Here is a 27,061-nt window from a genome sequence, read left to right as displayed (position 1 = left end):
GTCATTTTAAGGAACCGTTGAAGTTCCTTATTGGTACTATAGTTTTTTCTGCTATTCACCGTTCAGTTCTTTTTTGTCTTCCGTCGCGATCAGTCCGTGTGGAGAGGGATTACTTTGATTAACATACAGGATTAGTGTTCGATTAAACATTAATTGGAGATTTATTTTGTGAACAAATTTATGCAATACAACTAAACTAGCTAATCTTTTGAAAAACTAAATCATCACAATGGGACCTAAGGAAGATCCGGAGATTACGGCACTGAAGAAGGAGCTCAATGACCTAATTGCTAAAATGCAGGTACATTGTTATACTCGGTGACTAATGTGATACGATACAGCTTTACCTCGAATTCTATTAAATAAAAATCGTGTTTCAAGTTAACGTAGTTCAAGTAGGTGTCTTATTTTTCAAATGAAAGCTTTGAATAACTATTTTCTTCGAAGTATCGCGATTTACAGCGGTCAGTTACAAATTGAATTTGCGCAAACGCCGTTACAAACGCAGAAGAAAACTACTATTGATTACTTTATTCCGCATCAGAGCAAAATAGTGAGAAAATGGCAATAGACCGAACTGTTCACGGAAGCCCTACTGTCCGGAATTCGCGTTGACGGTGTTGCTGATATTTGTTTGGTTTTTGCATGGAATATTTTTGCTTTTGTCATCACGCACATTTTGACAATTGCATATGAGAGTTCACGTAGGTGCGAACAGCCTTCGAAATCTCTTTCAACGCGAATAACCCGAATTGCTCGTGTTAAACCAAAAAAAAAACAGAATAAATGTCACAATACTAACAAAATACTTGTTGAAGCGGACAGTTCTATTGGTCTCTCAAACACAGACATCAAAAAGAATAATCAATTAGTATTAATGAGGGTATTATTTTTGAAGTAGAATACTTCTCTCAGGAAGTTCGGCTACATAGGGGTGTGAAATGAAAATCTAAAAACGAAAATGGTGAAAAATATGTCCAATTTTAAATGCTAATAAATCGGTTAGTATTCGATGGATTTCATACGTTCTTGCAGCAATAGATTGGAAAATCTTCTAAGATTCTTCCCAAATGCAGATAATTGTAATTCTATTATTCACACTATTGTACTATTGAAAATAGTCAAGCCTTGTCAAAACGAAAAATTCGACCTCTGATTGGACGTTATATGATTGCTTCCCAAGCACGGTCGACAAAATCATATACCTTGCAATTGAAAACGTGCTATTTGGCCTAAATAAGAGCCTGTTTCAGTCGGAGCCGCTTATAATAGTTCTAGACAGCGACAACAGTAGTCGTCCTCCCTTAGCAGCAGCACTAGCAGTGCAGTGAATACCAGCGATGGCGGAAAGCGGCCACAGCAGTGGCGTAGCAATGGATAGCGCGCTAGTTGCAGCGGATTCCAGCAACGATAGCAGCTGGACCACCTGATGCAGTGACAGTGGATACCAATGGCAGCGTATAGCGGCCACAACTGTGGCATGGCTATTGATAGCGAACTAGTTGCAGCGGATCTCGGCATCGATAGTGGCTGATGCAGTGAGGCACTTTAGTGAAATGCAGTGTCTGTGCGATAGTAAGCACTAGTAAATTCATTCAATGAAAAGTTGATTCATTTTGACAACACGTGAGCCGTCTAGTTTTGAGTGTTATATCAGCTTTTCACTGTTTATTTTATCACAACGAATACTTTGTTCGCACTGTCAGTGATAACCCAAAAATGTAATCGGCACCCTATCCGATACTAAATTGAACAACAAATTGTCCTTTTCAGGATAAAATAAAAATCTGATGATTGAAGCGTTAATGTTTTCTCTTGAGTTAATTTATATTTTTAAATTTGTAAAAGTTTTAAATTTTACTTTATCTTCGTGTCTCAGAACGTACTTAATTATCTTTTCCTTCAATCATGAGCACGACATCCGAAAAATTTCATTTCAAAATTTCAAAACTGTCAACCCCCAACCATGACAAGCAACTTACTATTGAAAATGGTCAATCCTTGTTGAAGCGCAAAATTCGATCGATCTTATTAGTCAACGTTTATTTACTAGAAAAAATGACTGACACGCAAGCAGCCGGGTTATCTTTCTTGTAAAAGTATTCTACTTCAACCTTGCGGTCGTGGCTTTGCACACAACCCTCCTGTTATTTACTTAATAAGAAAATATACAGCAATATACGGAGGACTGCAAACAAAATTACATTAATTTTCAGTGCGTTTGTTGAAATTTAAAAAAAATGTTTTACGGCGAAACCATCACAAGTACACCTTGAAATTTCTTTTCGCGCACTCAAACATAGGATACTTATAGCGAAATTCTTTATTCCACTGTGTGCGGGCAAAACTGCCGAGGGATAATAAAACGTCATCGCCATTTAAGACGCAAGTAAGAAAGAGATGCCAGATAATTGTTTACGCACTTAGCACGTGCAGTAGTGGGTTGAAGCTGACAAATTTTACAGTGCGCTTCGGGCAGCACGGCAGGTCAAGACTGGGTCAAAATTGAGCGAATAAAGAAGGGTTTTGACAGCAGTTAGTGGTCAAAACGAGGTGAGCTGGTGGAATAAAAAAATTCGCTGTTAGTGTTAGTTGTAACAAATGATGAAAAAAATGAAAGTTAGCATAAAGTATAAATCCTCTGTTCTTCAGAACTCAGGATTGCACGCCTTGATTGGGGAGGACTGAAAATCTTCTCCATGGGCGCTTGTCAACCCTCCCAGCTCGTCTCGAGCTCCGCAATTCTCCTCTACACTTAACAGTTGGCTGCGAAGTCTGTGTATAAATATGTAAACAGAAGGTCAAGCTCCGAATCGGAATGTAGCACCAAGGCTTTGCTTTGCTTTGAACGCTTGTAAACTTCTCAAGGCCTGCTTGGCAGTGCCTACTTCGTCACCCTGTTTTGATTACACTGGTCAATAATACAGGTTCACTCCAAAAGCCCTAGCCACTAACTTTTTTTCAGACTTAAATTCAGACTTAAATAAGTTTTCTTGTGAACATAACGTTGTAGCGACGAACCCGGTGAGCATTACTATGCGAACTCTCACGTAAGTTGACGCGTTTTGGTAATGACTAGGGGCACCTGTTTTAAAATGGTGTTTGATGTCAGGTTTTGGGCCATCCATATGCGCAGTGGCGTAGCGTGATCAAGTGACACCCGGTGCGGAAAATTTGGCTGTCACCCCTTTCCCCCTGGGTGTCACCCCATCTGGGTTGCAGTGAAATCATCTTGTTATCAAAAATTGTTAATGTTTTGTTTGTGTCACCCCCTACATAACCACCGCAGGGCAAACGTTCAGGAGGTGCGTTGCCGTCGAAGCCGCTTCCCACCACATCTACGCAGTCTGACTAAAGCGTTCAGCTACCCCGTTTTGCTATGGGGTTCCTTAATTCTTGTAGTAGATGAATTGCTCATTTCAAAAATGCTCGCAGCCTTGGTCCACTGTGCAAATTTTATCTTCTTCCGTAATCGTTGATAATTTTTCCGCCAATGAAAATTGACTTGGCCTTTGTGGCGGTTTGATTCCACTTCGTGAAAGCATTGTCTGCCGCCGAAGCTGGTTCTTTCAGCACAAATGAAAATTTATCTACATTCAAGCGAAGCTTGACTCGGAAGCACCAATTTCTGAAATCTGGTCCGGTCAGCTGCGGGATGCGTTTCTTTGCATTGCCCATAACATCTAGGATAACTTCGAACTTTGACTCGGACAGACAATGGCAAACTCAGACAAATGTTTACGAACAAGAAATATTTTATTAGAAAACACTCTTACGCCTTTTCCATGAGCGCTCATCAACTTCTCAAGGACTGCTTGGCAGTGCCTACTTCTTTAAAAATTGGGTTTGCGCCAAATCAATTTTCGCCTGCAGCTTAAACCATCCTTCGTCCACCCCTGCTTAGGATGTACACATACATCAAATCCTTCCACCTTTATTTTACAAATTTCGCGACCTGAAGTTAAAAAATAATGGGCGCTGTCCAGTGCAGGCTCAATGAGTATATACAGGTGAGAAAGAAGAAAACATTTGTCTGTATTAGTAGCAAAAAAAGGAAAAAAAGCACGTGCTTTTGGGTTGTGACGTAGATCTCGGTCAACGAGCAAATGCTCTTTGAAACGGTATTCCGTGTTGTTTAATGGCGCAGGAAGGCATTTTCAAAACTTGTGTAAATATCTTAAAAAATAAATGTATCAAACATTGTTTTTCCACAATGTTTGTGGAGTTCTACGTTATCTATGCATTCCATTGCACAGTGGTCGGAGGCCTGAAAAAACCTCGATTTTTCTTGTCAATATTTTTGATGTTTTACATTTCTCCGAAGATTCTCAAACTATAAATGACCTTCTCCCAAAGTTTTATGACAATCGGTTAAGATATCGATTTTCAATCGCATTATGAATGCTGCTATATCAGGCAATTTCGATGATTTTCATGTTTGAAATCACAATTTTAGGCTTATCTTCAAGCACCTGTAACTCCCTCAGTTTTGATCCGATTTTAATTCAACAAGTTCGATTTTGTAGGGAAATTTATGCACTTTTTAATTGATTTTCAAGATTTGCCAAAAATACAACCAATTTCTCAATCGAGGTAAAACATATTGCAAGGAAGCCAAAAAACATGTATTTCTAATTACATTTTTACCGTACAATCTTGTAAAACAGTTCGGAACGATCGGTTAACCAACAGCCTACGAGAAACTTATTGCACTTTTCAGATTTTTGGGTCCTGTTTTGCACTGCTCATAAGGAGATATTTTGAAAATAAAACTATGGAGACGTATAGTGGTCAGTTGTAAAATATTCAGTTTCGTATATTTAAACAATATAATTGACTGGGAAGTACACACTTAATTTATGTCGGTAAACTTCCCAACAGCTGATCGAGCTCGGCGAAATTTTTAACAAATGTCAGCAATACATTTCGACGATCGTTTAGCAAATATATCGATCTATCGTAAACCAGCATGTATTGACATTTTGTTTGCCGATGTTCTTGAATATTTAATCTGCTGTTGAGTTCTCGGCAATAAAATCTAAGTGTGTATACTTGAAGTGATTTCCAGTAGTCTCAAGCATTTTTATATAAATTTGTAAACCGCTTTCAGTACACAAGATGTATGCAAATTAAATTGATGAGAAAAAAACTTATCGTCTTTTATATTTCCAATGACGTCAAAATAAACTAGCGTACGATTTCATAATTTTCCTTAAGAGACCTCTAACTTATCGCAGAAAGATCTTGAATTGGTCGAAACGGCTTAAAGCTAGAAAATTTTCAAAATAAAATAAATTGCATAATGACGATTTTTGCACCACCCTAATTTATAAAGGAGTATCCTAAGAACCAAACATAAAAATACGATTCTGAAGTTTTTCGATGAAAAACAAGTAAGAGAACCACCCCAATATTCATCATAGCACCTATATTCTTCTCGTCGCTTTTATTTCGCTCTTTTCGTCACTCTTAACTTCCGACTAGTCGACTGAATCGAGAGGTAAAAAAAAAACTACTTTTACTTTGAAAAAAAAAGTGAAATTTGACAGTAAATTAAACAAATAAGAGCAATGAGATGAATATAGGTGTTGAGATGAATATAAGAGCGGTTCCCCTAATAAAATTTTAAGCATGATTGGAGCAAAAAAAATTATCTGATCATGAAAGACCAAACGGCACTTTAGGTGCATAAATTGTTATTTTCAACATTTACTGACATCAGAAATGAGTTCACCATATCAAAGTTGTAATATGTAATTTCCAATCATTTAAAAAAGACTTTTAGATTTTTCCGACTTTTGTTCAGAGACCTGCCACTGTGCATTGGCCCAGGCTTTCGAGTGTCCTTCATAAATAACAGGGAGTGACTTCGCATTCTAGAAACACTAAGTTTCGCTGCTCTCCCCAATAATGAACATTTTTTCAACACTTTCAATACTGTCACTTGGTTCATATTGGCTTATGGTTCTTGGTAGAGTCTTCTTTCAATCGTCCGTGTGCACTCTGTCTATTCTGCCACTTTCCCTGCAAAAATTCTTAAAAAAAAAATCACAGGAGGGTTGTGTGCAAAGCCACGACCGCAAAGATGAAGTAGAATACTTTTACAAGAAAGAAACCCGGCTGCTTGCGTGTCAGTCATTTTTTAATTTGTTGTTCAATTCAATATCGGATAAGATACCGATCACATCTTGGCGTTATCACTGACAGTGCGATAAGTATTCCTTGTGATAAAATAAACAGTGAAAAGCTGATTTAAAACTCAAAACTAGACGGCTCATGTGTTATCAAAATGAGTCAACTTTTATTGAATGCATTTACTAGTGCCCGCTATCGCACAGAGACTGCATTCCACTAAAGTGCTTCACTGCATCAGCTGCTATCGATGCTAAACCCGCTGCAACTGCTACGCTATTCGTAGCCATGCCAATGTTTTGGCCGCTACACGCTGGTATTGGTATCCGCTGTCCCTGCATCAACTGGCCCAGCTGCTATCGATGCTGAGATTCGCTGCAACTAGTGCACTATCCATTGCTATGCCACAGCTGTGGCCGCTATCCGCCTGGTATCCACTGCACTGCTACTGCTGCTGCTAAGGAAAGAATGCTGTTGTCGCTGTCTAGAACTATTATGAGCGGCTTCGTTGCTGTTGATTTCTTTTGAAGGGACTTTAACCCAAACGGTCATTCGTCCCTGATGAGCGGCTTCGACTGAAACAGGCTCTTATATAAGGATGAAAAACCTATCGATAGTAGTAGGCAATCATCGATAACTATCGATAGCCATTTCAGTCGATAATTCCCATCCTTACTCTTATACAGACAAATAGCAAATTTAAAATGCCAAGGTCTATGATTCTGTCGACCGTGCTTGGGTAGCAATCATATTAACGACTAATCAGATCAGTCAAATTTCGCGCTTCAACAAGGATTGACCATTCTCAGTAAAATAGTTGCTTGTCATGATTTGGACTTGATAATTTTTGAATTTTAATTATGCGAAAAATTAATTTTTATGCTGATAATGAAAGCTTTTCGGATGTTGTGCTCATGACTGAAGGAAAAGATAATTCAGTACGTTCTGAGACACGGAGATGAAGTCAAATATATATATATACCTATTCAAATTTCTTGAAAGTGTAAATTGATTTAAGAGAAAATATTAACTCTTCAATTAGGTTTTTATTTCATCCTGAAAAGGACAATTTGTTGTTTAATTCAATGTTTGATAAGATGCCGATCACATTTTTGCGTTATCACTGGCAGTGCGAATAAAGTATTCCTTGAGGGAAGATAATCACTCAAAAGCTTTCCAGAATGTTCTTTTCATGGATGCATTTGCTGGTGTGCCTGCAATCGCTCAGAGACATCATTTCACTAAAATGCCACACTGCATCAGCTGGCCCTGCTTATATTGATGCTGAGACCAACGTCAACCGCTGCGCTATCCCCGTTGCCACAGTAGTGGACGCTTCCGTTGCCATTGGTATCCGCTGTCCTGCATCACCTGGTCCTGCTGACGATGCTGAGACGCGCTCAGCAAACCGTTGCCATAACACAGCTGTGGTCTATATCCGTTGCACTGCTACTGCTGCTGTATCCACTGCACTGCACTGCTACTGCTAAGGGAGGACTGCTGTTGTCACAGTCTAGAATTATAATGAGCGGCTTCGGGTGAAACAGGCTTTAATATAGGCCAAATAGCACATTCCAAATGGCAAGGTCTATGATTCTGTCGGCCGTGCTTGGGAAGCAATCATATAACGACCAATCAGAGGTCGAAGTTTTCGTTTTGACAAGGCTTGACTATTTTCACTTGTACAATAGTTTGAAAAATAAAATTACAATTATCTGCATTTGGGAAGAATCTTAGAAGATTTTCCAATCTATTGCTGAAAGAACGAAGGAGATCCATCTAACCGATTTATTAGCATTTGAAATTGGACATATTTTTCACTTTTTTCGGTTTTAGATTTTCATTTTAGATCCCTATGTAGCCCAACTTCTTGAGAGAAGTATTCTACTTCAAAAATCTTTTGTCGTTTGGTTAATCTTTTCGGCCAACTCTAACTTCCCTCAAAATTTGAGTCTTAGAGTTCTTAAGCAAACTTACAGGTTTGAACTAACACGTTAGACGAAGAATAATTACTGGTTCTAGCTTAGCTTATGAACACCTCCTAGCATCACTCCAACCTAGGATCTTCTGTCATTCTACCCTCCTCAACAGGTCTCCGAAACTTTGAGTAATACCGAATATTTTTGCGATTTCGGAAACACGCCGACCTGCTTCAGGTGTCTCAATAACCAGTACGGCCTATAATCGCATATCAGTCCCATCTGGAAAATATACGAGTTGAAAAAAACAGCGCTTGAAGATATTTTTCTTGTTCTGGGTACACTAAGGTCGCTTTTTACGCGTTTTTTTTTACGCGGGTTCCGGAATTCACGCGGTTTTTTTTTACGCGGATTCCGAAATTTACGCGGTATTTTTTTGCCCGGGTTTCGGTTCCCCTTCACTCGGAATGCAAAATTAACGATGGTTTTTTTTACGCGGATTCCGGAATTTACGCGTTTTTTTACGCGGATTCCGGAGTTTACGCGTTTTTTTTCACGCGGATTCCGGAATTTACGCGGTTTTTTTACGCGGATTCCGGAATTTACGCGGTTTTTTTTTACGCGGTACGTATCCCCCGCGTAAAAAGCGACTTTAGTGTACTCCACTCATTTGGGGTGGGTTATTTTTATTTTTTCGACACAATGTAATGAAATAGACCTTAATCACAACTTCTTCATTAAAGAATTGCCTTTTTCGCGGAAATTGCAATAAAAAATAAAGAGAGACTTTTTTTTTTTTTTTTTTTTAAGGGGGGATTTGTTAGTAGCTTAAGTATTTATGATAAATATTAGTAAATAATGAGTATGTGTGTCCAATCACAAATGGTGACTTCTCAGCACTGTTAGAAATTTGTAATTTTAATTGTTAGGATTTGTTTGCTTTCGCAATTAGGACTTATTATTCGTAGGGATTTAAACCTACTTGTCAGAAAAGGGGAAGTAAACTTACAACTAACTTAATTGCTAACTTATTGGCTATAAAGAGAGCTTATCGTAGCAATTGAGGATTGCAACGATTTTTGTCGAAAATTGTTAATAATTTTATTTGACATAGCTTCTAATGGTTCAACACCAGTAAGTCTATGTAATTCGAGTGTACCAAACCAAGGAGGAAGCTTCAAAATCATTTTCAGAATTTTATTCTGAATCCTTTGGAGCGTTTTCTTCCTTGTTGAACAGCAACTTGACCAGATCGGTACAGCATAAAGCATTGCTGGTCTAAAAATTTGTTTGTAAATCAAAAGTTTGTTCTTTAAACAAAGTTTAGAATTCCTGTTAATAAGAGGATATAAACATCTCGTATATTTGATGCACTTGGCTTGTATACTCTCAATGTGCTCTTTGAAAATAAGTTTTTTATCATAAATTAGTCCCAAGTACTTAACCTTGTCGGACCAACTTAAAATAACCCCATTCATCTTGACAACGTGATTATTGTTTGGCTTGAGGAAAGAAGCCCTAGGCTTATGAGGAAAAATTATCATTTGAGTTTTAGAAGCATTGGGAGAGATTTTCCACTTTTGCAAGTAGGAAGAAAAAATATCTAAACTTTTCTGCAATCGACTGCATATGACACGAAGACTTTTTCCTTTTACGGAAATGCTTGTGTCATCGCAGAACAATGACTTTGTGCATCCTGGAGGCAAATCAGGAAGATCTGAAGTGAATATGTTGTACAGGACTGGACCCAAGACTGAACCTTGAGGTACACCTGCTCTGACAGGAAATCTATCAGATTTTGAATTCTGATAGACAACCTGCAGAGTTCGATCAGTAAGATAATTTTTTAAAATTTTGATTAGGAAAATTGGAAAATTAAAAGTTTGCAATTTCGCAATCAAACCTTTATGCCAAACACTGTCGAATGCTTTTTCTATGTCTAAAAGAGCAGCTCCAGTGGAATAACCTTCAGATTTGTTAGCTCGTATCATATTAGTAACTCTGAGCAATTGATGAGTTATGGAATGCCCATGGCGAAATCCAAACTGTTCATTTGCAAAAATTGAATTTTCGTTGATGTGTGACATCATTCTGTTAAGAATAATTCTCTCAAACAGTTTATTTATTGAAGAAAGCAAACTGATTGGTCGATAACTTGAAACTTCAGCTGGGTTCTTATCCGGTTTTAAAATGGGAGTAATTTTTGCATTTTTCCATAATTTGGGAAAATATGCAATTTTGAAGCAGCAATTGAAAATTTTCACTAAAAATTCCATTGTGCTCTCAGGGAGATGTTTGATTAGTATATTAAAGATTCCATCGACACCAGGTGCTTTCATATTTTTGAAATTTTTAATAATTGATTTAATCTCATTCAAGTTAGTTTCAATTATTTCTGCAGGTAAAAAATTCTGGGAAGAAATTAAATCAAATTGACGTGTGACTTCATTTTCAATTGGACTCACAAAATTCAAATTTGAGTTATGAACACTCTCAAACTGCTGAGCAAGTCTTTGAGCCTTTTGTTCATTGGATACAAGAAAACGTTCACCATCTTTTAAAACTGGAATAGGCTTTGAAGGTTTCTTAAGAATCTTCGACAGCTTCCAAATGGTTTTGAATATGGTTTCAATTTTTCAACTTTAGTCTCAAAATTTTGATTTCTCAGAAGAGTAAATCTATGTTTAATCTCTTTCTGTAAATCTTTATAAATAGTTTTAAAAACAGGGTCACGAGAACGTTGATATTGACGTCTGCGGACATTTTTCAAACGAATTAGAAGTTGAAGATTTTCGTCAATTATTGATGAATCAAATTTCACTTGAGCCTTTGGAACAGAATAATTCCTGGCATCAACAATTGCACATTTTAATGCTTCCAAAGCGGAATCAATACTCACTTCGTTTTGCAAATCAAGCTCATTATTGAAATTTCTCTCAATATGAGTTTTGTATCTTTCCCAATTAGCCTTGTTATAATTAAAAACAGAGCTCATAGGGTTTAAAACTGATTCATGTGATAAAGAAAAAGTTATTGGAAGATGGTCAGAATCAAAGTCAGCATGTGTGATCAAATCACTACATACATGACTTTGATCTGTTAGCACCAAATCAATTGTTGAAGGGTTTCTTACAGAAGAAAAGCATGTAGGACTATTCGGAGACAAAATAGAATAGTATCCTGAAGAACAATCATTGAATAAAATTTTGCCGTTGGAATTACTTTGAGAATTATTCCATGAACGATGTTTAGCGTTAAAATCGCCGATTATGAAAAATTTCGAACGATTTCTGGTGAGTTTTTGTAAATCACCTTTAAAATAATTTTTGTGCTCGCGTGTGCATTGAAATGGTAAATATGCTGCGGCAATAAATAAAATCCCAAGTTCAGTTTGAACTTCAATTCCCAAAGTTTCAATAACTTTCGTCTCAAGATGGGGAAGAGCACGATGTTTGATTCGGCGATGAATAACAATTGCAACTCCACCGCCGGAACCCTGAATCCTATCATATCTATGAACCACGTAATTGGGATCATATTTTAATTTAATGTTAGGTTTCAAAAATGTTTCAGTAATAATTGCAATATGCACATTATTTACTGTTAAAAAATTAAAAAGCTCATTCTCATTGGCCTTCAATGAGCGAGCATTCCAATTTAATATTTTAATTGTTTTATTTAAAATCATTGCTAAATTTTAAATTAGAAACAATTTTAATAGTAAAATTTGTGCCTATTTGAATGGCTTCAAACATTGATTTTGCCTGCAACATGGCGTTCATGAGATCGAACATTGCCTGTTGCAAAAAAGAAAGTTTACCTGCCGTAATAGGCCCCAGGCAGTTGACATTAGAAAAAATATTTTCGGCAGCAATATTAGCTGGAGTAATAGGTGTACAATTATTTTCTAGCGTGTTTTGCTTACCCATATTAACGGTCATTTTCGAACTACCAACACTAGGCGGTATAATGTTCGAACTACCTGTAACCTGTCCATAAGTTAAACGGGTATGCAAAGGAGTAGGTAAACTATGCGTCACTGGTACGCTTGGAGAATTTTGTTTTGAAGTTGGTTTTAATTGAGAAATAGAATTTTGTTTGCCTTGCCTTAACAATTGCTAAACGGACTGGGCATTGATAAAAATTTGACATATGGTTGCCGTTACAATTCGCACAGCGAAAATTTTTACTCTCTTTCACAGGACATGTGTCCTTTTTGTGAGAAGAGTCTCCACAGTTAAGACATTTTTGGTCCATGTTACAGAATTTGGAACCATGGCCATAACGTTGGCAAGTACGGCATTGGGTGATATGCTGTTCACCTCCGCCATACTTCCTATAAATTTCCCACTTTACACGCACATTATACAATGCATGTGCTTTTTCAAAAAATTTTAAGTTGTTAACCTCATTGCGGTTAAAATGAATTAAATAATTAACAAGGGAAATTCCAGTTCTCTGACTGTTTTCGCCTCGTGATTTTTGTTTCATTAGAATTACTTGGGTAGGGGCTATGCCAAGTAATTCTGTTAAAGTAAGTTTGATCTCATCAACGGTTTGATCGTTGGTGAGACCTTTCAAGACAACCTTGAACGGCTTGGCGTTCTTGGTGTCATATGTAAAAAATTTGTACATCTTGTCAGTTAAATACTGAACAAGACGATCACGACCCTTTACTGAGTCGGCTAATAAGCGGCATTCACCTCTACGGCCAATTTGATAGGTAACTTTAACGTCAGAAACAAACGTTGAAAGTTCCTTTTTGAATACATTAAATTCAGAAGAAATAGTTACCACAATAGGTGGAACTTTCTCCTTTTTTAAAGATTTTATATTTTGTATAGTTTCATTATTGGTAACTTCCATTTCACCAGCTTCTTGCTCAGGCAAAATATCAAAAGGATTGTCACTACAGACACTCGATGTGTCAGAAAGAGATGCCTCTCTTTTCCTCCCCGCAGCGATGCGAGGTTTCTTTTTCCGTCCAGCCATTTCAGGTGATACGAAAAAAGTTAAAACAAATGTTAAATTTAAAAGTAGGTAGTCTTGAGAAAGACTGATGGGAAATAACTTTCAGGTAGTCTTTAAAAGACACACTGACAAAACACAAACTTTGAAGCTATAGGCAGTCAAAGACCAGTCCACAAGCAACCGAAAAAACGTCTGATTTGTAGGACAGTTCAAGACGCACTCGATAAAGAGAGACTGATATGCGATTATTCAGGCCATCGAGTAGCAAAATATTCGCATACCAGTCTCACTTTCAACCGCTCTGTGTAGGAGTAGTCATATTTTTCTCAAGTATTTTGAATATGGGCACACGTTTATGACCGCAGACAGCTTACATGCTGCATGAAGAATGGCGGAGACGTCCACCCATCACTTATTCCGACTTTAAGGTCGTCGTTGAAATAGGAAAATATAAGGTTGTAGTCTTGGATATGCTGCTGGATAATTTCCTTTCTTACGTCTTCAGTGTTCGCACCACGTGCTGAATAAAACTATTTCGCATTGGCCCGTGCATTTGGCATATTGAAAAAGTGGTATTGAGAAAGGGAAGTTTCCAATTTCATCACAACAGTGACTTGACGGTGGACGACGGCGATGAAAAGTGGTACAAGCTGTTTTCAGCTAAGCAACTTAAACGATTTCTTCTGAGTTCTGACAATTTCAACTTGAATGATCATTCAAAATAGGCAGATCATCCACAGAATAAAACATTGCTCGTGGCTATTACCCCTCTGATTGAGGAATCCAATAACCTTTCGGAGACGAACTTCAGAAAATAATTCTGTTTCAGTGTCTATTTAAAATTAACTTTTGTGTGGAATTGATCTGAAACAACCTTGCATTTATTAATTATTTGATGATTTTTTAACAGTTAAAAGCCTAAAAAACAACACCAAGTATATGTTATATAGATTGAAGCAAAATATAGCCATACTCTGATATGCGATTATGATATTTCACTCAAAAACGATGAAAATCCATATGGGACTGGTATGCGATTATAAGCAGAGTAGGTGTCGGTCAATAGTTTAGACTTGCAGCTTTCGTTTACCCCTGTTTGACTACATGTTCCGTTGAACAATGGAAACTGAATTTGACACTTCGAGATATCGGGAGAAAAATAAGAGCCAAAGCTTGCTATGTTTCTTTGAGATAAAAGAAACTAGAGATATCGAAATATCGAGATACAAGATCGTGGGTGTATGGGTATTTGAAGACGCTATTAGAATTATCGAGATAGGGGTTCGTTATCTTCGAAATAGTCGAAACAATTTATTTTACAAAATCAAACATATTTTCAACCAATATGTGCATTGCGTAGAAGTGAAACATTGTTGCTCCTATCTTTTTTGAACACTTCGCATGTTTCTTCTAAAATTTGTATGTTTTCGCAAAAAATTGTTAGGTAGCTGTATACAAAAATTTCTATATAAATATTGTTTCAAATTTTATTTTTACTGTTAAATCTAAATGTGTCCCTGTCGGGTATTATAATTTCACTGAATGATTTTTTTTTATTCGCACATATGCACATTTTGTAGTTTCAAGCGAAGCGAAAAATTTGGCGAGTGCTGTCTTACTGAAAATATGTGACATTTGGTGGTTCAATTGTTTACATTTCGTGGCACGTTTTTCTACGCGGGACATTTTGTTAAAACGCGGTCCCGCGCGATGCGAAACGTCGGGTCACTTTATTATTGACCAAAAAAGCGCAATTAGACCGCGTTTGTGAGACTGAGTGCTGAGCTCGAGCAGAACAAAAAAAATTGGAAAATCAGTGGAGCAATTTAAGAAATTCAAAATTAAAACAATTTGTTTAGGAGCACCGCAAAAAAAGGTTAAAAGTGTAAAAATTACAGAGTGCCTCTAAATGTTCAAGCAAATCTTCCAAGGCAACATTCAAGATTATTCGAAGCATTATGAAGAGTGCCTCTAAATTTTCAAGCAAATTTTCCAAGGCAACATTCAAGATTATTCGAAGCATCCATCTTGAGACGTAGATCTTGAAGTTCTACAGATACATACAACAAGACTGTGCGGGATAGGAGTTATAGCTTCTTTTGTTCTCCAAATGGTCTAGAAGTTAGTATCTTGTGTTCTACAGACTAAAGTTTTTTTTTGTTAATAACTGGTATTTTTAAGAAACATAACAGACTTTTAAGCAACCATACTTTGAAAATCATCAAAAATTTTGAAGTTTGTCAAAGTTCCCACGATAATGTCATTGTGTATTTTCCACAAAAAAACATATCGTTTGCTGAAAAACAAAATTCATGTTTAACAGTCATATCAGTGAGCTGGTTCCATTTTCAGATTAAATTGTATAGAAGGTGTTCTCGAGAACAAAATTTTCACGGTTTCCACTCGTCTCGATAGCTACCGATGCAAATTACGCAACAACGTCTGTTTCATATAGGCATTCAATCGAATCACGTGCTTCCAATCGAATACACCGTCGCACACGCAAGGATTCCCTTTGCTGTCTGATATGTCGCATTAGCATCTGCCTTGTGGTTGCGTAGTTTTATCGATCCAATTAGCCTAAAACAAATATACCTACCCTCTCTTACACCTAAACGAACAGGAAGACCAGAAGAAGGCAGCCGATTGCACCTTGCCGGAAAAATGCGCGGATATGGGCGATGTCCCGAAGGTGCGAATCACGACGAAAAAGTTTCTCAAGGGTCACATCAACAAGGTCAACTCGGTGCACTACGCCGGCGATTCGAGACACTGCGTGACGGGTTCGCTGGACGGAAAATTGATCATCTGGGATACCTGGACGGGCAACAAGGTGCAGGTCATTCCACTGCGATCGGCCTGGGTGATGAGTGTGGCCTATGCTGACTCGGGAAACTTCGTTGCCTGCGGCGGTATGGATAACATGTGCACCGTGTACGATTTGAACAATCGAGATGCGCAGGGGAATGCCAAAATCGTCCGGGAGCTTATGGGTTACGAGGGTTTCTTGAGCTCGTGCCGGTTTTTGGACGATACACATATCTTGACCGGTTCGGGTGATATGAAGATGTGAGAACGATGTGCGGGAGGTTAAAAAATGAACGCATTTAACTGATGGTTAGCTTTTTCTTTCAGCTGCATCTGGGATCTTCAGGTGGGAAAGAAAACGTCCGAATTCGACGCCCACGCTGGTGATGTGGTTTCGATCTCAATGAGTGCCGACAAAAACACGTACGTGACCGGCTCGGTTGACCGTACCTGCAAGCTGTGGGATGTGCGAGAATCTACCCCGAAGCAAACGTTTTTCGGTCACGAGGCCGATGTTAACAGTGTTTGTGTGAGTGCAGGCTGTATAATCTTACCCTGTTGTACCTATCGTCAGTTCACTTTCCATTAAGTTCCTTTGACGCACTTTTATCACTATGGAGACGGATGGTTCGTTGTTCTCTTGTATCAAACAGGAAACCGATAACAAGATTCTTTAACGTCATATAAAAGGGTTTCTCATATTATTATCCCCATTTCAGTCACCAAACCCATAAAGTTACACTACGATCTGAGAGAACGTAAGTGTGAAATCCCCCGTAGTAAAGGACTAAACTCTTTCAGTATCACCCAAGTGGATTTGCCTTTGCCACTGGATCGGAGGACAAAACGGCACGACTTTTCGATTTCCGATCCGATCAACAGATTGGACATTATGAACCACCGAACAAGAGTAGTGGATTCACTTCTTGTGGTTAGATGATTTTTTGTTTTGAGAATTCTTTGCTAGATTAATTAATTTTAAATGCTTACAGCATTATCACTAAGCGGAAGATACATCCTGTGTGGATCCGACGATAACAATATTCACATTTGGGACACGATGAAGGGTCAACACAATGGTAACGGCAATCCAGCACCTCTGCAACCGAAATTGTAATATCTAACCATTGTTCATCGTGTTTTCTTAGGAGTACTTAGCGGTCACGAGAATCGCATCACATCTATCTGTATGGCTCCAAACGGGATGGCATTGGCATCCTGCAGCTGGGATCAGCATGTACGCGTCTGGGTCTAAAAGTGTGCGCCAGCCTGTACAGCATAACACGGTCTATTATTTGTTTGTTATATTTTGTAACATCCATTGAGTAATTTTTCACAATATAATACTAAAGCTATTTTAAGATTGAGCTTGATACTTTCTGCGAGCTGAAGCAATAAAATCCATCGTTTGAACAATACCAGCTGTTCGACCTGATCTAACCCTAGAAACACACCACAGTTCACAGCCTTGATACGCCACTAATCGAATGCAATGGAGAAATCTGTCTTGAAGCTTCTTCGATCAATCGAATACATGTTATCCGCGGTACACTCGTATACTCCAGCGTCCATCTGGGTGGCAGGATCGATCTCGATTTTGGATTTTACCTTGTCTTTACCGATGTACCACTCATGGACCTGAAACGATAAAATGGTACAAAAAAGTCCTATTCTTCGAGTGACCGAGCTCAGACGTGAAGGTAAAGATGACTGAAAATTTCCACACCGTCCTTATACCACGTGATTGTTGGCCGGGGAGTACCTCGGGCAACACACAAAAACGCTATTTTGTGTCCGAGCACGTATTCATAATCAAAGTGAGAGGCGAGTGTGATTTTGGCTCCCTGTTGACAAAAACAATGAAAAAAAATCAGATCATCGTAATCGGTTGGTTGGAATATCACTGATGCCTTACATTATTGTTGTTATAATACTGATCAGATTCCGGATCTCGGTACTTTCCTGTGATGGGTAAACCAATTTGCATCTGAAAATAAACGATACTTAACTAGTCTTTAGTCGTCGAATGTGCGATAGGCTTGTGTGCAGCGCAGAAGTCGCCGCCGCCGCATAACATTCTGGGGTCACCCATAATTTTTCAATTAGCGTTAGCGGCCAGCTGTCTAAAATATTTGTACCGATAGCGTGCGGTAAGTAGAGATAGTGTGAAATTCCGATGGGAATATTACAGAGATGTGTATGTAGAATGCTAAAGGCTCTAATACACTCTTTGACCATGCGTCAAATATTGGTCACTTTTTGACAGATAAAAATTTGGTCAAAGATAATTGTTTTTTACTCTCCAATTTTTACATGGGGCAAACACGGGCAAACAACAATCATGATGTCAAATAAATTTGACCATTATGTCAAAAGGTCAAATATTTGACCATTGGTCAAAAAGTGTAATACAGGCTTAAAAAACTTTCTGTGTCCGAGTAGTATTTTGACAATTTCGCAGGTTCTCGAGAATGTTTACGAGCTCTCATATTGTGTTCTCTAGAGGTTTCTCCAGAATTTTTCGCGCAGTTTGAATTTGCTTCATCCCAGTTGTATAATAAGCGTAATAAATTGACTGCAAATTCTTCATTTACCCAACAAACAATTTGTTCAATAGCATTGAGCTGAAGCACAACAAAAATCCCCCTAATTAGCTGTAACTTAAATTGTTTAATGGGTATTACTTGGTTTTTGGTTAATTAACCTCAACTTCTCAGAAAAAAAAATTAAACACAAGGTTTTTCTTTCGCACCTCAACCATGAACATAAAAATGTGGTAAAATGTTGTCGACGTTTTCCCCTTTCTACAATTTGTAGGACAAATGTTCTTACTTATAGAACAATGTAAATCGGTTTGTCGGCAATAGATTTTTACAAAGACGTACTTAGAAAAATTAGATTTTTTTATCCCAAGAACTGCAACCTAAAATTCTTCTTATTCTTTCATAGATAGGTACCAACTCATTTATATTTCTCTTCTGTTGGCAATCAAGTAATCCACGATCTAGGAAAAGTGGTGGTCAAGCAACCACTGTACTGTTTGATGAAATGAAATCAATAAAACGTTCATTCCACAAATTAGCATTCAAACTAACAGTACTCACAGTATGAATTCTTGCAATGCATCCGGAAATAGGTACTATAACCGGTTCGCAAACATCTAAATCAAGAACTAGAGGTTCGAATCCAATCTTGTAGGACGTTAGGGCCAAGCATGTACCGCAGAGCAGTAGTGACGAAGGAGCGGAGGAGCATAACAGCAACGACGTTGCGGGAACGGCGGTTTGAAAAAGCTGAAGGATGGATTGTGCTACAATTAGGTCTCGTTTCAAGTTGGCACAGAAAACAAAAACTGGATAACAGCCAGGTAAAGGGTATACCCCGAATGAGTAGTGGACGTGCAAGGGGTACTGAAAGTTTCAGAGCTGGTGGCAAATCTCTTATTATTAAGTAAAGTCTGCAGCAAAGATTTCACGTTGGTTTTCACAGCGGACAACTGTAAGGTGCTTACTAGAGATGGTCGGGTATGGGAAATTTGTTACCCGTACCCGACCCGTACCCGACTTATCGAGAATTTTCAAACCCGTACCCGACCCGAACCCGAAGTCGGGTTTGTTTGAAATACCCGTACCCGACCCGAACCCGAAAAAGTTTGTTTTCAACTACCCGTACCCGACCCGTACCCGAAAGAAAAATAACCCGAAATTACCGGTACCCGACCCGTACCCGACCCGTCCTGAAATTTTTATTTTTTTTTTTTTTTAAATACCTGATTACCTCGTACATTTTATGCACTAATTGTCATATGTGGTTTCTCGAGATGATGGCCAGAGTTGGGCTAGACCCGAGAGTTCATGTGAACGAATGTCAATGAACCAGAGTTCCAGGCGATGTATTGGTGCTCCCAGAATCCAGCGTAGCATCTGTCACTGAGAATGTCCGCTCGTCTGATGTTGAAAAATTTGATCATTTTTATCACACAGCAAAATATCTATTCATAACAGTGTACGGAATATTTGGGTTCCGTTAGTTACCTCATATTAAAATTGATCAGGGATTTCAATTATTTATTTTGTATGCATACGTATGATTCATATAAACTGCTGAAAATTTTTATTTTGTTAATTTACCCTAACTAGCACAACTCGCACAACAATGGTGAAAAATGCATGTCTGGTAGAGTTTAAATTGAGCAACGAGTTTGATGTGCACATCGTAGCAATCAGAAATCTAAAATTCGGTATAACACAGATATTTCTGTACATGCGGCATCCCTGGTCACAGTGCAAATCAAGACCTGGGAGGGAGAAACGAATACTACACTGAAAAATTATCGAAACAGATGACACGCACATTCGTCGTTTTTTGATAGTGTGTAACTATTTTCCTGCTGTAACCCGAGTATGACTCGAACATCACGAATACTTAATGTGCAAATTTGTATGCAAAACACAGATTTTTCGAGTCAGTTTCTTTAGATTTTTGAGTTTATTTATATTTACGTAGACTTGCGCAGAGTTGCAATAATTTTACAATTTCATACCTCACTATTTTGTGAAACGAAAATCAAGACTAAACCGTGATGAAGTGTATCGTTAGAAACTGTTACCAAACGACTTTTTTTTATACCCGAGTAATAATTACGTAGGAGGTCTGCCGAAAAGAGTTTATTTGCAAACATTGCTTACACGTTTAAACAACAAAAATGCTTTTAAAAAAATCGGCAAACTTTCAAAACTCGTAGCTTACCAAAAGACAGAAATATTATGTTTCAGAAAATATTGTTAATTTCATTGCTTGTGTGGCTGTTATTTTTTTTATTTTTTATTGTTTATTTATTTCGTCAAGCAAATGTAGATTACATAAATATTGCATACATTTATTATTTATAGTGTTTACAATGTTCTTGTTACGAGCTAAATATTTCTAGTGTATTTCAGACAGTTTTTAATTTCTTATTTTTTCTTGACATTGTTATGCCAATGGTTTACAATGTAGATTATACTGACACATCATTCGATTTATGGGACCATTTTTTGCATAATTAGTTCTGCAATGTTTTTCTGAAAAAAGTTTTCTCGTTCTAAGATGCCTTGAAGGTGTATTAAAGCTGAGTTGTGATAGTAATGCAGATGAGTCTATACGAATTGCAATAATGTCATTGACAAAGAATAGCATTGCAAATTCGTAGCGTTGTTTAAGTATTTGCAGATTAATGAGCATGCAACGTGCTCCGTACGATGACAGAGAAAATGCAGCCCAATTCAAGTTGCAAAGCACGTAAAGAAGGAATTGTTTTTGGACTGATGCATATGAGATTATAATATTCTACAATAGGTCTAACATATGTAATATACAATAGTTTGATAGTATACGGGTCTTGAAAATTGTGGCTGAACCGCTTAGCAAAGCCCAGCATACTATTTGCTGTATTTATGATGAAGTTATAGTATCATAATAAGTATTTTTCGAATAAGTCCACGGTCGAGCAAAATGCAATCATTCTTCTGTAGAAATCAATGATACCGTTACCGATGCAACTTCGTGCTGCTTCGTATCCGTTTCTCCCTCTCAGACCAAGACTATGCTAAAACACCTAGGCTAGAAAAGTTAATAATTAAATTCTCATAAAGCACGAAAATCGAATTACCCGTACCCGACCCGTACCCGACCAGTTGAGAATTTTTCAAACCCGTACCCGACCCGAACCCGAAGCCTTAGTTTTTAAATTACCCGTACCCGGCCCGAACCCGAAAAATATGTTTTGGCGTTACCCGAAACCCATCCCGAACCCGTCGGGTACGGGTCGGGTACGGGTATCGGGTAAAAATACCCGTACCCGACCATCTCTAGTGCTTACCGAGGACGGAGAAGTTTTTGCCTCCGAAATAGCTGAGAGTGTCTTAGATCGACTAAACTAGTGGGTGTAGAGAGATGTGGCATAATAAATTCAGCCATCAAAATGTACAGAATCTAAAGCGATTGCAGCAGTTGACAAACAGAGTTTCGATCAAGAATGAGGGACACTAGAATGCCTACAAGATAAGCCTATTCGTGACGAATTCACAAACAGTGATTCGAGGGCCAATGAGAGTTTAGAGCTGGTCCATACAGATCCTTGCGGGCCGTTTGAAGTGCCATCTATTGAAAGGCTGAACGGCAATCTAACTGCAAGTTTATGGTTTTACGCAGTGCCAACAGACGAACATATGTGAATGGTCGATTGAAGGCAAGTATGAAACGAGACGAAATAAGGCATCAAAAATCCTGTCCGTAGACGCCTGAGCAAAACGACGTTGTGGAGCGCATGAATCGGATCATTCTCGATAAAGTGAGATGCATGTTAAATGATGCCAACTTGCCGAAAAAGTGCTGGGTGAAAGCGATGAATACGGCGCATACCTGATTAATTGTAGTCCAACAAGGTTCTTGGATGGTAAGATACCAGAAGAACCGTGGTCAGAAAAGAAACCCTTCGTTAGCCACTTGGAGTTATTTGGATCCATAGCCACGATGCTCGTGCCGAAGCGGAAGAGAAAAAACACTAGACTCCAAATCGACAATATGAGTGTTCGTTGGTTATGCTGAGAACACAAAAGGCTACAGATTGTACAATCCGGAGACCAATGAAGCCGTCATTAGCCGTGATGTAAAGATCGTGAACGAGTGCCGACGTGGTGAGGCAATACCTGACCTGGCAGAACCAGTTGAATTTCTAGAGATTGAATCATCCGAAGCGGAAGCCGATGAAGCGTATCAGACTGCAGTACGACCCGATGAGATGAGGCAACTGGCAGTCAACCAGAACAACCAGGTGCAACTGTTGAGTCGATAGTAAATGTGAGCAGCAGTTCGGAAGAATTTGGAGATGCGGACAACGAAATTGCGTTCCCATCGCAACTTGAAAGACCGGCTGACAAGCAGCTAGAATTGAGGCGCAGCGGTCGGGAGTGCTGGCCTCCAGGCAAGTATAATAACTTTATTACCCATAGTACGTACACTGCCCAAAATGTTTCCCGACAGTCGGTGACAAGCTGCGGCCCGGAATATCGAGCGAATGAGCGATCCAACCACGTACAACGAGACGTTGAATAGACCAGACCGAAAGCTGTGGATGACTGCTATGAAGGAAATCGCAGCATTACAGCTCAACCAAACGTGGGTGCTTCAAGATTTGCCGAAGGCGGGAGAGCGATCAAAAACAAGTGGGTATTCAAAACAAAACGTGGACCCGACGGAAAAAGTAGTTGTAGACACGCGACAATCAACGACGGGCTGCGTTCCAACAAATGGCTTCTTAAGCTATAGTTCAGCCGAAATCCGCTGAATAATCACCTAGTAAGCAACGTATCAACTAAATTGTTTGTTGAGGTATTTGTGTTCTAAGGTGGTGCCATTTCTTGGAACGTGAAGCAGCCGACGGTAGCCAGCGGAATACATGGCGTTGTCCAGGACGATTCAGGAAGCGCTATGGTGGAAGAACCTATTGAGCCAAATCTTTGGCGAGAGGTTTTACCAATCTTGTGCGACAACTCGAGGACTAACCACGCGGGCATACGTTACCACTTTGTCCATGACGCAATCGATAATGAGCCGAATGTAGAGAACTACGTCAACGGCTGCCGATGGGTTCACTGAACCGGTAGTACAAGCTGGAATCGTCAACCAGAAGCGGTTTCTGGGAATCGAGGATTAGAGAGGAGTTTTGGCAATCAAGTAATCCACGATTTAGAAGTGGTGGTCAACGTTTACCACTACCACCACTGTACCTGTTTGATAATTTTTTTTTTTTTTTTGAAGATATGTTCCGAAACTGACGATTTTACGACCGTATTGCTCATCTTAAATCTTAAAATGGCGACTTCCGGTTTCTGGATCAAAATTGACCAAATACCGCCTCATATAAGTAGTTTCGGAATCAGAATGATGTCCAGAGACCTCAAACGACCCCAGAGGCCATTTTGAATTCACAAATGGCAACTTTCGGTTTCTAGAAATGAACCAAAATATGACCAGATACCACCCAATATGGATATTTCCGGAATCAGGATGATGCCTAGAGACCGGAAACCAACTGCAGGTGCCATTTTTAACTTCGAGATGGTGACTTCCGGTTTCTGGAAAACAGCACACATTGAGAAATTTTTTTCACTAACTCTGATTTCAAACTAGAGAAATTACTGAACCTTTTGGTGCTAAAGGTATCGAAATCAGATGTAAATTATCAACGTTACAAGAATTACAATTTGTGGGTACCCGGGTACCCCGTCGAGCATTTGAAAACAACAAAATTGTTTGTTGGGAAGGACCGTGCGAGATCCGGGCGGCCGTGGCGAAGATGCTGTCAGCCTTGGGGCTAATAGCGGTCTCGATCAACTAGGATTAGTTGAGAGAATTCGTTATCGATATTGTTTTTGGCAACCGTGTAGGAGAGCTAGCCGACCGTCATCGCTAACCACAGAGCCCACGGGGATAAGGGAGCAGATTCGTCGAATAATAAACCGTTGTCGACCTGGGGTGGCATTGCGCAGCTCGATTCGAACGATTTTCGCTATTTTCGAGTAGGTCACATAATGCCAGTTATGATTTAAGCTTAAAAGGAGCTGTCATTGTCATTTTTCCTGCGGCTCATCTAACCCGAAACAAATATGAAAAATTAAACATAACGCCCCCCAGCGATCATTTAGTTTTGTTCGAGATGCTCGAAACGAAATGCGCAATGTCACCCCTGGATGTGTTGATCGGAACTGCCCACACCATCATGACGAAGGACCTAGAATGCAAGCCGTACAGACATGGCCGGATTTAGGTGGTGGGGGGCCCGGGGCAGATATTTCCGTGGAACCCTCTTTCCTTAATACATTTAGAGGTAATAGTAGAAATTACTTAACGTTTCACTGGAAGGTGACGCGCAAAAAAAAAGGTCGTCACTCTGTCTTCCCGTCTGGCCCAGAACTAGGGGGCCCCATGAGTCGCACCAGCCCAAACGGTGAATATCGACCAAGCGTGGTATCGAAAGAATTTGATTGATTTTCTCAATTTGATTTGGTGGCCGCCCATCTACCCGGACCATAATCCCCTGGACTTTTATGTATGCTCGTACATGCTGGCCAAGAAAAACAAACATAAAGTGAGCACTATTGACCAATTTGGGAAGCTCATTTCCAAGATCTGGGACGAGATTCCGATGGACACGTCGTGTGCCATTCTTTGGAGAAACGTTTCTAGCTCTTTATACAGTAAAAGGAGGTTGGTGGGGGTATCTGCTCCCAGCTTATAAGTCGTAAAGGTTTTTAATTAACATTGCCTCAATAAAAATTTACTCAGCAAAAAGTATCTTGAATTTTCATTTTTGAACACATTTTTAAAGTGTATTCGAACCTATTCACGCCATGTATAGTATATTAAATGTTATCAAAGTAAAAAAAAATTAATGGCCGCTCACGGTTTCCCAGTGACTCACAATGACTTGCAGCAGTACATATTTTTGAGGTGTCATCATCGTATCATCACAGTAGGCAGTGTTCAAAATGAACCTTATTAGGGTAGCGAACGCCTTCGGCAGTGGTTTTTTTTCGGCAGGTGTCCTGCAGCAAGCTTATGCGGAAACCTGCCGAAGAAAACCATTGCCGAAGCCGTTCGCTACCCTATTTTAAAACAAACACATTCTCTGATTTTCCAGTTTTTTATTTTTTTGGTTATCGCCACACTAAACAAAACGCTACTAGAGCTTACGAGGAATGTAAAAAACTTGTTCTATACTTTTTTCGAGAGTTCAAGCGCCGACGGAATAATATAAAACCGATGAAGGATTGTTTTTTGAATGCAAATGCGAAATGGTTGGAGGATTCTGTAGCATTTCCGAACCGTTCAGTCAGATTGCACAGCATACAGTCGTAGACAACCATTGTGTTTTTGAGATCACCTAAATGTATTTGATAGATTTTCCAAAAGTTATGGAGAATACAATTTTCGAGCGTGAAAATAAAAAAATAATTCGACCTCACAATGTTTAGGGTGTTCGTAATCATTCAAATCTTATTAAAAAGATTTTTTTTATTTTTTTAACTAGTAATTTAAATTGGTAGAAGAATAACAATAACAAAAAAAATCGTTTTTTTCAGCTTGTTTATGCTATAGAAAATCTGCCTGCCAATGTTGGAACTGATACCGTTAAAATAATCTATTAACTGGATTCGGTCCACCAAGAATTTCCTCAATCATTACTATTTAAGATTGATATGGTGGCAATAATCATAATTTTCCCGGTTGTTGATGCTAACCAAAATGCCGCAATTTGCACTTTTTGAAATTCCTATATTTGCTAAAATGAACTCAACGCAGCAATTTTCAACTAGCCTAGATTTTTCCTTTTCTACCAGATAACCGCGTGTGTATTCCCTTGAGCCAAACACGTCACACGATAACCCCAGCGAAACGTATAAACGTAATAGCTTGATTGTAGGTAAAATTTGGTTAAATTGACTTACCCTTGATTTAGTGCGTCCTCGAGCGCGGCCACGTCTTGCCATCGCGTCTCCTACCAGCATCAGCAGAACAACCAGACACAACACTACCAGCGAAGATTTGATGTGTACCTTCATTCTATACCAAACTCAGGTTTCTTAAGGTTGTTTCCTGCTGTCCTGTATGAACTATCCGAACTTCAATTAATATACCTTTACAAGCATTTATCAGAAGAAAAAACGGATTTTTCAGAAAGCCTTCATGTAACTGCAAATGTAGTACTATCAAATGTAGGTTGTGTTTCAGGTCAAGCCACAACATTCTCCCCTTTTTCGGATACGGTCCACTTTTGGGTCATGAATTAATTTAAAAATTTACACTCTATCGTCACGGTAATTGCGACGAGGGGGGGGGGGGAATCTTGTTGTAGTTGCTTCACACAAAAAATGTTCATACAAGTTGGATTGAAACGAATTGAAATTCAATTTGAGCAGCTTTATAATGAAGTACATTTCCGAAATAGAAAAACGATACAATTTGAAAACCTGTTGAACGTTTCGATCACTATTACCGTTGAAATTGGTATTGCGCTTCCAAATCACTTATAATCACAATACACAACTATGTTCTGCTGATCCTCTGGAACTGCCAGACTGTTACGAACGAAAAATAAAACAGGACTGACACTAACTCTACTGTGAATAAGGTGAAATCCGCTTTGTTTGTGGCACACACACGCGCACACGTGAGCACCGTTGTCTGTA

The 27,061-nt window shown here is 38.9% G+C and overlaps 2 protein-coding genes across 6 annotated transcripts; one reads left to right on the top strand and one right to left on the bottom strand.

Annotated features, from left to right (window-relative positions):
- The first annotated feature begins 51 nt into the window (after positions 1 to 51).
- Positions 52 to 17,265, top strand: LOC129733105 (guanine nucleotide-binding protein subunit beta-2). Its single transcript, XM_055694676.1, has 6 exons — positions 52 to 301; positions 15,646 to 16,091; positions 16,158 to 16,359; positions 16,632 to 16,761; positions 16,823 to 16,909; positions 16,979 to 17,265. Exons 1-6 carry the CDS (start codon positions 230 to 232, stop codon positions 17,083 to 17,085), a joined length of 1,044 nt encoding a protein of 347 aa, XP_055550651.1. The 5' UTR covers positions 52 to 229; the 3' UTR covers positions 17,086 to 17,265.
- LOC129733107 (immunoglobulin domain-containing protein oig-4-like) lies at positions 17,120 to 27,061 on the bottom strand. Of its 5 annotated transcripts, none has more exons than XM_055694682.1 (5): positions 26,832 to 27,061; positions 26,321 to 26,485; positions 17,746 to 17,817; positions 17,525 to 17,674; positions 17,120 to 17,468 (listed from the first exon to the last, which is right to left on the bottom strand). In XM_055694682.1, exons 2-5 carry the CDS (start codon positions 26,432 to 26,434, stop codon positions 17,310 to 17,312), a joined length of 495 nt encoding a protein of 164 aa, XP_055550657.1. In that variant the 5' UTR covers positions 26,435 to 26,485; positions 26,832 to 27,061; the 3' UTR covers positions 17,120 to 17,309. The 5 variants fall into 5 exon arrangements, with proteins under 5 accessions (XP_055550657.1, XP_055550655.1, XP_055550658.1 ...); XM_055694680.1 differs by having other exon boundaries at positions 26,843 to 27,061; XM_055694683.1 differs by having other exon boundaries at positions 26,321 to 26,509; positions 26,869 to 27,061.

This window comes from Wyeomyia smithii, chromosome 3, assembly GCF_029784165.1.
Source record: "Wyeomyia smithii strain HCP4-BCI-WySm-NY-G18 chromosome 3, ASM2978416v1, whole genome shotgun sequence".
Classification (NCBI taxonomy): Eukaryota; Metazoa; Arthropoda; class Insecta; order Diptera; family Culicidae; genus Wyeomyia; species Wyeomyia smithii.
The sequence above is the reverse complement of the archived record's forward strand: the minus strand, read 5'-3'. Positions and strand labels throughout refer to the sequence as shown.